At 42.6% G+C, this 12,602-nt stretch overlaps 1 protein-coding gene across 1 annotated transcript in view; it reads right to left on the reverse strand.

Annotated features, from left to right (window-relative positions):
• POMGNT1 (protein O-linked mannose N-acetylglucosaminyltransferase 1 (beta 1,2-)) overlaps positions 1-12,602 on the reverse strand; it is a 55,413-nt gene that overhangs the window by 19,500 nt on the left and 23,311 nt on the right. The window contains exons 9-13 of the mRNA XM_068239580.1: positions 11,430-11,500; positions 10,228-10,303; positions 8,849-8,932; positions 8,687-8,728; positions 650-708 (exon numbers count right to left, since the gene is read on the reverse strand). Of these exons, the coding sequence (XP_068095681.1) occupies positions 650-708; positions 8,687-8,728; positions 8,849-8,932; positions 10,228-10,303; positions 11,430-11,500 (332 nt within the window). The remainder of the gene's footprint in view (positions 1-649; positions 709-8,686; positions 8,729-8,848; positions 8,933-10,227; positions 10,304-11,429; positions 11,501-12,602) is intronic.

The raw sequence follows: 12,602 nt of genomic DNA on the forward strand, positions 1-12,602 counted from the left end.
ATCAGACAGGATCTGCCTGTCACAAATACAAGAGTAGTTGTTACGCCAATAGGAAATGCTGCTGGAGCGGATAGAGATGTGGGTGAGCTGTGGGCAGCACAGTGGCGTAGTGGTTAGTGCCCAGCCCGTCAGCATCTGCAAGAAGTGTGTATGTTCTATCCATGTCTGCATGGGTTTCCCCCGGGCACTCCGGTTTCGTCCCACATCCAAAAAAACCTACAGATAAGTTAATTGGCTTTCCCCTAAATTGGCCCTAGACTACAATACATACACCACACAATACATACACAGACATACGACTATGGTAGGGACTAGATTGTGAGCCCCTCTGAGGGACAGTTAGTGACAAGACTATATATACTCTGTACAGCGCTGTGTAATATGCCGGCGCTATATAAATATTTAAAATAAAATAATAAATGAGCACAGGAAGCAGCTATGCTGCGTATGGTGTACAGGCTGCTGCTAAAAACAAAGTATGTGCAAAGAACAGATAGCCAGGAGTTTCCACACCAGATTCACTCGGTATTACCCACATATATTTTAACTACTGAGAAATTGCCCATATTTATAAAGCCAATATCAGTCAATATCCAGAACGTCTCTTATGTCAAAATCAGACAGCCTGTATGGGGTAAAGATGGCAAACCTGAAGAAGTCCACGGAGATGTCCAGATCTTCTTCCAGAACAATAACAAACTTTGCATCCTGAAAATGAAGCCAGAGGTGGCAGCAGATTAGTACACAGAAATTTAACCCGCTTTTAAGAAAATCCTTATTACCTGGCTACATTTTTGGTAATCAATCTTTAATCCTTTCCCAGAGAAGCTCTTTAACCACTTCGCATCCAGACCTTGTTTTCCCCTTATGGACCAGAGCAGTTTTGACATTTTAGCTATGTCCCTATTCAATCAGCAATAACTTTACCCCTACTCACTACACCTAAATGATCTATATATCGTTTTTTTCAAGACAAACCAGGCTTTCAATGGGGGGTATTTAGTCCAAAGAACAATTTTGTTTTCTAGGCATTTTAATGGAAAAAAAAGGAACAAAGATAAAAAAATGCATCATTTCCCAGTTTTTAACAATTCCAGTTTAAAAATAAAAAGTGCCACAGTGATAACGATGCCACCAGTTTTATGTCCCCCCTAATATAGTCAGATGTGTCCCGAGTATCAGCCCAACCTTCCCAGTATAGCCAGATGTGACCCCAATATCAGCACCCCCGGTATAGTCAGATGTGTCCCTTCTATGTACCACCCCCCAGTACAGAAACAGTAACGCCACCAGGATTGGCACTCCTCATTATAGGCAGATGTATCCCCTAGAATTGCCCCCCCCCCCAATTATAGTCAAATGTGCCCCCAGTATTAGGTTACCCACCCCCCCAGGTAACCAAATGAGCCCCCCATTGTCAGATGTTCCCCAGTTACCTGGCAGGTTTTTACCACCCCCTATAACCATCCCCTCCAGTGTGGATAGCCAGATGGGCACCCCCTCCCCCCCCCCCCATCAGGCAGCCCCTCTGTGCACAGATTGCCCCAAAAAATGTAAATCGAGCTGCCTCTCTCACCTTACCTCATTCCAGTGATGAGCCTGCAGCCCGAGCCTCCGATCCCGACTCTGCACCCGGGTCCCGGCTTGTGCACGGAGGAGGGGGGAGATGAAGGATCACACTGTTGGCTACAGCGGTGATCATTCATCCACGGGGGGTATCACTAACTGGCTACAAGGGAACATGTTCCCTTTCACCAATTAGTAAAGCAGCTGAGAGTGGCAGAGGGTGCGCTTGGAAGCACTCCAATGGTGCATTGCAGGGTTTTAAGTTAAAATCGTATAGCTACGTCATTGTGGCTTGGAGGATGCCACAGATGATGTAGATATACTGTAGCGGTGGATTACGTGGTTAAAGCCAGAAACCCTAAGCTAGCTAACGGGTAGATTTATTTTAGGTAACCCTCCAGGACAGGTATACTACGAGATTTGGCCCCTCCCAGGAAACAGGAAACATCCACTTGGTCTCTCTATAAGTTTAGACCCACCGCAGGTGTCCGGCAGTATGTATTCAAGAAACCCTGAACATGGTCTACACACCAGACTACCCTAATTATACATTGCAGTTTATCATATATACACATAACGTATACAGTATTACATATACATAATTTTAAAATGGGTGGGTTCGCAACCTGTCCTGGAGGGTTACCTAAAATAAATCTACCCGTTAGCTAGCTTAGGGTTTTTCCAGTAACCCTCCAGGACAGGTATACTACGAGATGATGAGCAAGAAATAAACCTCACCAACCTTAGGGCGGGCTGACCGCTTGCAGGATTTCTCTTCCAAACTCCCTTGCAGTCATCCGATTCAACTTGTAGTGGCGCATGAATGTGTTGATATTCTTTCATGTCGCCGCTTTATATATCTCCATTGGAGACACTCCAGCTCTGCAAGCCCAGGTCGTAGCCGTGGCCCTGGTATAATGAGCCTTTACTTCACCAGGAATTTCTAAATTCATGGTTTTATACGCTTCCACAATGCACAGATTGGATCAATCTGTGCATTGTGTACTGGATACTGGATCATCTATTTTTATTTTTATTTTTTTTATTTTATTTTATTTTTTATTTTATTTTTTTTTCCGATACCTTTTGGACTACTAACTTGGCAGAAAAATTAACAAATAAACTTTCTGATATTTTTACTTTCTTTAGCTATTCTATCAGATTTTTCCTTACATCTAACATACTTTATTTCTTTTCTTTTTCATTCAATGGATTAGTATAAAAGGAAGGAGATATAATTTCTTGACCTCTGTAAACCTATCTCTGACCTTGGCAAGAAATCTTCACTAGTTCTGAGAACAACTCTATCATCATATATTGTGCAGGACAGTTCTTTACATAACAGTGCCTCTAATTCACTTATGCATCTTGCAGAAGTTATGGCCACTAAAAAGACCGCTTTTAGCGTTATAGGTCCTAAGCCTAAGTCTTCCGCTGGTACAAAAGGCGAAAATGTCAAAGCTTTTAGTACAGTCGATAAATCCTATTTCGGAAACGGTTTCACCACAACCGGCCTTTTCCGCTCCACAGACTTCAAAATCTAATAATTAAAGGATCATTAGCCAACTGCTTGTGTAAAAAAATCCTGATAATGCAGAGATCTGAACCCTAATAGTGTTTAGGGTCAGACCATTAACATAGTTTTGCAAAAAACTTCCAAATTGTCCCTATTTCAGCAGACTTAAAAAGCCAATACCCAGTCGATTTTCGGCCGATCGATCGAAATCGATCTATCGATCGCAAATCGATTGCCTGATTGCGATCGAAGGATCAACTGCAATCTTTCTGACAAGCTGGAAAATTAAAATCGATCTGAAGAGATTGCTTATTACTCTGCATTGACCCCAATGCACCTAAACACATCAGATAGATCAGAAATGTATCTGATAATCTGTCTGCTGCTAATCTAAACAGTGTATGGCTACCTTTAAAAAACAAACAGACTCCTGTAAGCACAGGTCATACATTTTATATAAGTTCGCTTTCTAACTATTCAGTAAAGATTCTATCACTCTGTTAGATAGTCTTTTTCCTGAGGATAGACTTTTCACTAGCAAGTCCGCTAGATTCAAATGTATTACTTGAGGAATGTTCACCTCTTGAACTGTGATTAGATTGTCCATTATTGGTAACAATATCGGTCCTGCAAACTTCATATTCAACAATAGCGGAAACCACAATCTCTTGTCCCAACTGGGTGCAGCTAAAATTACAGTCATCTCTGAATTCATTATCTTCATGAAAACAACTCTACCTCTGGTATTCCCCACATCTGGGTTATCCACCTGCTATATTCAAAGTCCACTTCACAATCGACGTCTGCTAGATTGTTTGTTGAGCCCTTTAGGTGTACAACTGTGAATGACTTCAGATTGTCCTCTGCTAACACTAGACTCTCTAATGCTGGGGATACACGGTACGTTTATGTACTGTGTATCGAGCAGCTGATCCGGCCAGCTGATAATATTCAGCTGGCCCGATCAAGACGCTCGACCCCCGCCTGCGGACAATGGCAGGGAATCGAGCGCTTATAAGGAAGGGGACGAGCGGCAATCGATCTGCGCGCACGAGCGAGGATGCGCTGGCATCGAGCCGCTGGCTCGATCCGGCGCAATAACCGAGCCATGTATGCCCGGCAAAACGCTAAATTCATCAACTTGAACAATTTTGTTCCCCTAAGACGATTTTCCATCGAATTTATCACAAATCCTAGGCACCGACTTATCCGAGATGGTTGTATTTGAAATCTTTCTATGGTTATTACTCATCCATCTTTTTTCAGTTCTGTAATCACTCCCTCTATGATGATGCATTAACTGGTAAGGAATTAACACAATTTCTTTCCTGTGAAGTTCGGCAACTATTTACGAAATAATTTTTGTAAATATTCTGGGTGCCGATTTTATTCCAAAGGAGAGGCAACGGAATTGAAAGTGATACATTCCGTTCCCGTTTCTCACTGCAACCTCAGAAATGCCTGGGATTTCGATTCAATCAGTACATGTCAATAAGCATCTTTCAGACCGATGCTTATGCTGTATCCTCCTGGAATCAGAAGATTCCAGACTGTGTAAATTGACTCCATTCAGAAACTTTACATGTTTTATGAATGTATTTATTGGCTTCCGATTCCATATCAATCGAATTTTTCCTGTCGGTTTTTTGACCAGGGATATCTTTGCCTACAACCCTTTCCATTTACGGGTACTAGTCATTTCGCAAATTTAAAGAGTGGAAGGAATTGCTGATCCTTCCTCACACCTGGTTTTCGTCCCTTTTGTTTAGACGGTGCATCAGAGCTTCTGAACAAGGCGTTCGGTTTGCTCTGCTCTATTGAAGCTGTGATATTGGCCTCGTTCGAGAATCTGTACCAAATCTGGCCCAAATAATCGATCTCTTGAATGTGGAATTGTACACACTTTATTTTTGGGTAAAGTACTTCCCATGTCTTTATCCAAAGATTCCTTCTAGCTACATTGGCTAACACTGCAGCTCTGTCATCAATGTGATTCAGAAGTCGCATCAATCATAAAGCAAATAGCTTTAAACATCACAGTAAAAGAATTTAAGATCACCTCTTTACTTGCACCAATTTTTATGTGCCTTTCCACCTGCCGCATTCCCAAATTTAAAGTGCGAGCGACTACTGTAGTTGCTGCAGCAGGGCGAAAATTTTTACCAATAGCTGTCCAAGTTTTCTTTAAAGCAAACTTTTTTTTTTTTTTTTTTTTTTAAGGCTCCTTTATATTATCAACACCTTCAAAAGCTAATTAATTTTAATTTAAGAAAAGACAGCATCCAACTTAGGACACTTGGGATCCTGGGGCCCTTTGGTGAGTTAGTTGGCAAAACCCTACCTATCCTGGCATGCAAAAGCGAAAGCAGATTAGCTTGAGCAGTGTCTCATGAACAAGCTAATTAGGCCTTACCTGCAAAGTCAGGTATATAAGGGTTCACCTGGTGTTTGATGCACACACCCTTTTTGCAATACAAATTAGGACACTTGTCCCAGTATTTGCTATGCTCTTCTGAAAAAGGAAACCTTCCCTTAAACCTAGACAAAAAACACTTTTCCTTTGAAGTATGTACAGAAAATACAAGTGGTTGGTCCCCTTCTACTCCTGCATACAATTCCTCATGTACAGAAGACCTTTGTGGCTTGTCAGTTTTTTAAACTAATGCATTATATAAAGCTTTTCAGTTTCACTTGATGCAAATTTAACTATTGCAGGTTTGCTTTGCATACTCCTCTTCACCATCAGAATCAAAAACATCCTCCATTTCTAATTACTCTGGTTCAGAATCAGACAAAACCTGTCTATTAGCTGTAGCTTTTTTATGTACAAAGGTCCAACAGATACATTACTAACAATTTCCTCTGATACGGAAGCAGGTATATTGTCAATAACTGGCGGAGTTATAATCACCCCAGCCTGTGCAAAAAAAGTAGTTTCAACATTAATTGGCACAGGAATTTTTATCTGTAACAACATTAACAGGTGCTTGTGTAGCTAAAGCCACCATTGCTTCTCTGAAAGCCTTAATTAACTCAGTCATTTCACTTCTCATTGCATTCATTAAGTATTTATATGAATTAATCGACTCCTGATTAAGCAGTGTAATTGTGCATGCTTAACAAAGTTTTAGCACATACATGTGGCAATTTAATATTGCATATAGGGCAACGTTTGGACCTGGGCCTGTCAGTTTAAACAGCAGTATTTACTCTGAAAGAAAAACAGACAAAACAACCCTAGTCAAAGAAGCCATTTTAGCTAAAACAAACAATTATTAGCCAAACTTTGCCCCAACAGCTAAGGCTAGCTGTAAAAACGAATCCAAATCAGTTTTATCTCACCGCTCCTGCGTCTTGTTTGTTTGGATCAGTCTCAGGCTTGTCGGCTTTGGTATCCTTCTTGGCCTCCTGCCTTGAATCCCAGCCTCCTGAGCAGCGTTCATCTCTCACACAGTTTAATGGATAGTGAGAGTGAACGCCGAACCGCTGTAGCTCTTCAATTCTGGCGTGCGGAAGTAACGTCACGGCGACACCGGAAACGTCCGTGCCGCCATCTTGGTTGAGGGAAACCATGCGCACGGCCTCTGCCTACCGCTTTGTCTCCCCCAGCGTCCAACAACCGTGCCAGCGGCCTCTGCCAAAAGAGCGTCTTCGCTACAGCCTTCCCCCTGCCGCCATCACCTGAACACCATGTGTTTGAGGGAGGTAAGCCACTGGTTCCACACTACTGATCTCCGCATTTATCGGCCAGCATAAATCCCCAGCAGCATGCCCAAAGCCCTTAGCCACCCAGGCTCTCCAGGACTCGGACACCTTACAGAGAGACCTGTTCCAGGGAACAGGAAACATCCATACTGCCGGACACCTGCGGTGGGTCTAAACTTATAGAGAGACCAAGTGGATGTTTCCTGTTTCCTGGGAGGGGCCAAATCTCGTAGTATACCTGTCCTGGAGGGTTACTGGAAAAAATCTGATCTGCATAGTTGCTCCCGATGAGACTTATGGTGTCCATACATAAAACACAGCAAGAAACAGATCTCTCTCTGAACAAATCCGATCGGAAAGAGACTTGTTGGCCGCCCATACACCACAACTCAACTACTGATAGAATTCAGCACTAAAACTGTCAGGCTATCAGGAATCGGCCTTGTAACACCACCAATTTCACCCCCTCCGTGCATTGTACCATTCACCTGTCCAGCCCAGTTTCGCTGCCTCCCCCATCACATACACCTGTTGCCACTCGGGGCGACAGCGGAGGAAACCAGGAGCCGTGGCAGCTGAGATTTACAATACGTGCGACCCCGGGGTGGGGAGATTTACATGGGGGGGGGGGATGGGCAGCAGCTTGGGGTCCATCACTTGTCAAGGTAACGCATGCAGGTACTGCCGTGCAAGCGATTGACCAGCTTGGAGTTCTGATTGCAGCTACTACCATATCTAGCTAGCCAGTCAGATCTCCCTAAGGTTAACAACAGGTGGTGAACATACAGTATATGCAGTGCCCTTTGAGGTTGATTCATTAAGCTGCACTGCTAATGTGAGCAGGGCGAGTTGTGCGCATGCTACGTGTGGTAGTACAGCATAGCGTGTGCTGGCATCTTACGCACACTGGACCCAACGGGGCTCGGGGAAGGATCATTGGAGCAACAGTAATTTGGAAGGAGCCGCGCATGTGCTCGTTCACACTCCCGTCAGCATGAGCGTACAGCGCAGTACGATGTTTTCTCCTACTGCAGTACGATGTTTTCTCTTACTGCACCTGCGTAGGACGCTCTTGCCGACAGGAGTGCAAATGAGGATGCGTGTGGCCAAAGCCACCCAGGCGCAGTACTGGAAGATCATAGAGGACCGACACAGGATGGCTGCAGGGGTCTGGCAGAACCCCAGGTAAGTGAAACTCTTCCTCCTGCATACGGTTTAGGTTCCCTTTAAAGAATCAACCTCTGTGTTAGATGGGAGAGGGGAGGAAGTCACACCTTTACTGACTATGCTCAGGAAATTGACAGCTCTGACAAATAAGACTTGCAGAGCAGTGCCGAAGCATCAGCACTAGCCTTGCTATTTTAAAATGCTTGTATTTACATGCAGCAACTGTGGTCAAGTTAGCAGGAACTGTCTTACAGAACCCAAACTTCTCCCTTTTAAATAAAGATCGCTGGCTTCCCAGGCAAGAATCCACTCCAACTAAAAAACTAACACACTGAAGTATAAATGAGAACTGTTGAAGAGTTTTAGTGTTACCGTGCTCTACGTATGTAAGTAACTTAATACACTATGCCATTTTTCATTACAAAAGAAAAAATAATCAATTTACTACTTTTAGTACATATACAGTAGAATCCCTTTATAGTAAACTCCAAAGGAACATGAAAAGCAGTTTACTATATCAGAATTGGTCATACATTGTATATTTACACAACTGCATTTGCTGGGACCTGGGGACTGAGTTTACTATAGCCAGAGGTTTAGTACATCAGAGTTTACTATAGCAAGATTTTACTTTAGTACATTTCACTTCCTACGTTTAGAAGTTGTTACACTACCAGAATATAGTAGAAGCACTGGTGCATGCTGGAAAGTCATTAGATGAGGAGGACTCACCGGGTGCAGGTTGAAGCTGGCAGTCAGGCTGGCTTTATAATGCTGTGAAAAAGCAAATTGATTGTCATCAAGCAGTACTAATACAGCGCAGAATTACCACAACAGTCCTATGATCTGAACAGTAGGCACATTTTGGAAGAACACCATCTTGGTTAATATTACCTGTGCTACCCGAGCATTCTTTATACTAATTGGTGTGTGCTGGATCCCCTTCAGTCCATACAACTCCACCACGTCCATTGGCTCCTGAAGAGAGAAAAATGAGGGAAACACATGACATCTAGTGGAAATAACTCCTACTCACTTGGACTGCCACAGTCAATCCAAATTTGCCAACATTTAAAAAAAGCTCCCAAAAAGAACTTTACCAATAGGTTGCTGAATAAATGCCCGATTTGCTGCTTCAAACAAACCACGGAGGCAGCACTTAATATTGGCATATGCTATTCCATTTTTACTTAAAGAGTAACTGTTAGGCAAAAAAAAAGCTATGTATGTGTAGTACGGATAATTAATAGAACATAAGCAGCAAAGAAAATAGTCTCATTTTTGTTTTCAGTTATATCGTTTTTTTCTTTATAACATTGCGTAATTCTCTAATATTTGCAGTTTACACACTACTCAGCATTCTAAATGATGTCACAGAGCAGGCTAGTGAACTTTTGAACTTTAATCTGCAGAAAAACAAAAATACAGTGACAGACTATGAGATAATAAGCTATGGAAAACAGAGCTCTCTGGTACTTTGAAAGTCCTGGAGCTCAGATAAGCTCTTTTGCATAGATAAGTGGAGATTTTTTTTTTAAACTCTTCCAGTACTGGAAACAATATTAGACTCATATCTTTGCTGCTATTGTTTTATTTCTTAGATGTACTACACATACAAATATCATAAGTTTATTTTCACTTCAGATTCCCTTTAATGCATGAGCTTTACTGCACTAGTTGCCATGCACTTTTGTATGTACTAGTTCCATAGCACTAAAAATGCATGCAGCAGTGCATTCTGATGCATAGATGTAAAATGACCCATAGGGAAACACAGACATTTCCTTCACTTGCACTGCGTATCAGTTGTGTTTTGCATTAGACTGGATTCACAGCGGTCAGTTGCATAATGTACGTGTTAAAATGTGTGTGAACTGCAATGGAGACTGGACATGGATGTTAATTCAAATCCTGCATGCAGCGAGTTAAAATAACACACTCCTTTACAACACAGTATTGTGAACAGGCCCATAGGATGGTATGGGCAGTGAGTTGACATGCAGAATGATCCGCAACGCAACTGAGCACTGTGAACTAGCCCTTAAAACTCTCAGCAATGCATAACAGTAAACCAGCCCTAAGAATTAATTCATCAGATTTCACCAGAAATCTATTTAAAAACTCATGTAAATACCACAGCCACTAGCTTTGTACCAATCAATGCAGTACAAAGCAAAAACAAAGGTCCTTCACAATCAATTTTTTAAACACAGCTGCTGAGAACAGCACCTTGCACATAAAACATTGCTCATCCAGTAGCATAGAAACCTTACCTCATAGTAGCCATCAATAAAGACTGTGATCATCTGTGGGCTGACACCTTGCGCTGACAGAACCGATCTCAGCATTCTGCAAGACAGACTTTGTGGTCAGCTCAGCATCCAATCCCAGGACAGACACAATTTGTATATATGAAATCAAGAATTTGTGAACATCTAATGGTCAGGCAAATATCAAGTGCTATTTTATGATACAATACTTCTTTGCTCACCAGCTTCAGTGCAACTGTGTCATAGCAATGTTCAAAAATCTGAAAAAATTAGGTCTACGCCCTTCCTCTTTAAGTGATACAGAAGTTAATAACACTTTATTGCACATATAATCTCCATGATGATTCTGTGATAAAGAGCCAACACAGTACAAAACATTTAAAAACTATTTTTCTGTGCAGAAAGATACATTTTAAATTCATAAATTACAATTTGTATTTATGACTTGTAGCTGCAGCTCATCATACAGGGCCTCAGATCCCTCAACTGACACAAGTAATGAAGGCTATACCATGTACATTTTCTTACAACCTACACCTTACCACAAAGGGGGACCACCAACCCAACACCTCCAATCCCCCCCCCCCCCATATGCTTATCAAATCTACCTTATATTCTGGCAGGCTTTCCAATGTCTTGCAGATAAGAGCTGTTCAACAACATCACCCCACAATGCTTTTGGAAAGCAGTATGGCACATGTGTCCCCCAACCTATGCAATACTGACAAGGAGCTGTTTGGCTGCTTCCGCTTCTAACCCTCTTCCAATCTAGTATGCGGAAGTAAAATGACTAAGGTGGAGGTAATACAGCCTTGTTGGAAGCAACACGGGAGTATATTGAATGCAGCATAGGGGGGTATTATGGAAAGGGGCAAAGCTGGTCTACCACTAAATCTATTCCTCCTTGCACATCATGGAAGAAAAGAATGGCGAGGGGGTCTGGACACAAAGTCAGAAAAGGCGGAAAGAGTGGCCTGGGGGTCTGGGGCAGCGTCTGGACACAGGAAAGCAGCACAGATGTGGCAGAAGCAGCACGGTGTACTTGGAGAGCAGTATAATCCTTCCTCAAATAGCTGAGGAATTTGGAAGGCAGTGATCCCCTTTTTGTTAGGTTGAAGACAGTATTTCAGAAAATGAAATGCATATGTTACAATGGTTACATAACAGCATAACATTAATGGGTACATGAACACACCACAGCTTACCTGTAAAGATAATTTGGTCTGTTCCCAGCTATCACTGCCACTGGTACATTCCACACTTTATTATCCTTTAACTAAACAGAAAAAACTGCATTGGAAATTATCTGTACAACAAACCATATTTTACTTAAGATTTTTTTCCCTAGAAGGCTTAAACACCTAAGGGAGGATGAGGAAGGGTGGTGTAATGAGATCTAAAATATTCATACCCGAATTCTATCAAGAAAAGGGAACATGAAAACAGTTCCTTAACTGGCAGCTTCAATAATTATTTGGCAGCTCTGAAATATTATTAGCCCCAAATCACATCCCAGTGTAGCCCGTCAATCCCCACAAACACTGGTCCCTATGGAACCAAAATTTACAGTGTTTGAATGCCAGGATTATTACTACCGCACAACTAACCATCACCTCCACTACTTAAAGTGAACCTCCGGACTAAAAATCGACTCGGCAGCACTGAAAAGACCTGGTGTTTCTTTAACAGTTTCACAGCATCAAAACTTTGTTTCTCTTATACAAGCCTCATTTTTAGCTGCACAGAAGAAAACTGCCCGGGCTTTTTTCCCCTGATGCTGTGCAAAGCATGATGGGATTGCTGATGTTGTTGTTCTCGTTCTGCTGTTTTGGTGCAATTTTTTTACATTTTGAATTTGACATTTGAAGCCTAGTGCATGTAGCTGGGAGGGGTGATCAGGACACAGGACAGTTGGAACTGTGTCTGCTGCTCCCTGTCACCTCCTTTCAACCAAAAAGATGGCTGCCCCCATGACAAAGATGGCAGCCCCCATAAAATCACAAACATTTGCCTGTTCTTTTAAAACAGGGTGGGTAAGAGATTATATTACCTATCAATTCTATTTAACATAACTAATGTAACTTGATGACAGTATGTTTGTTTAGGCTGAAGTTCCCCTTTAAAGAGAGTCTGAAGTGAGAATAAATCTCGCTTCAGACCTCATAAATAGCAGGGGTATGTGTGCCCCTGCTAAACCGCCGCTATCCCGCGGCTTAACGGGGGTCCCTGATCCCCCAAACCCCCTCGGTGCAGCGGGGGAGCGCTTCCTGGTTGGGGCAGGGCTAACCGCCGCAGCCCTGCCCCACGCCGGTCTGTCAGTGCGTATCTCCGCCTCTCCCCCGCCCCTCTCAGTCTTCCTTCACTGAGAGGGGCGGGGG

This window comes from Hyperolius riggenbachi, chromosome 6 (assembly GCF_040937935.1).
Source record: "Hyperolius riggenbachi isolate aHypRig1 chromosome 6, aHypRig1.pri, whole genome shotgun sequence".
NCBI classification, from domain to species: Eukaryota; Metazoa; Chordata; class Amphibia; order Anura; family Hyperoliidae; genus Hyperolius; species Hyperolius riggenbachi.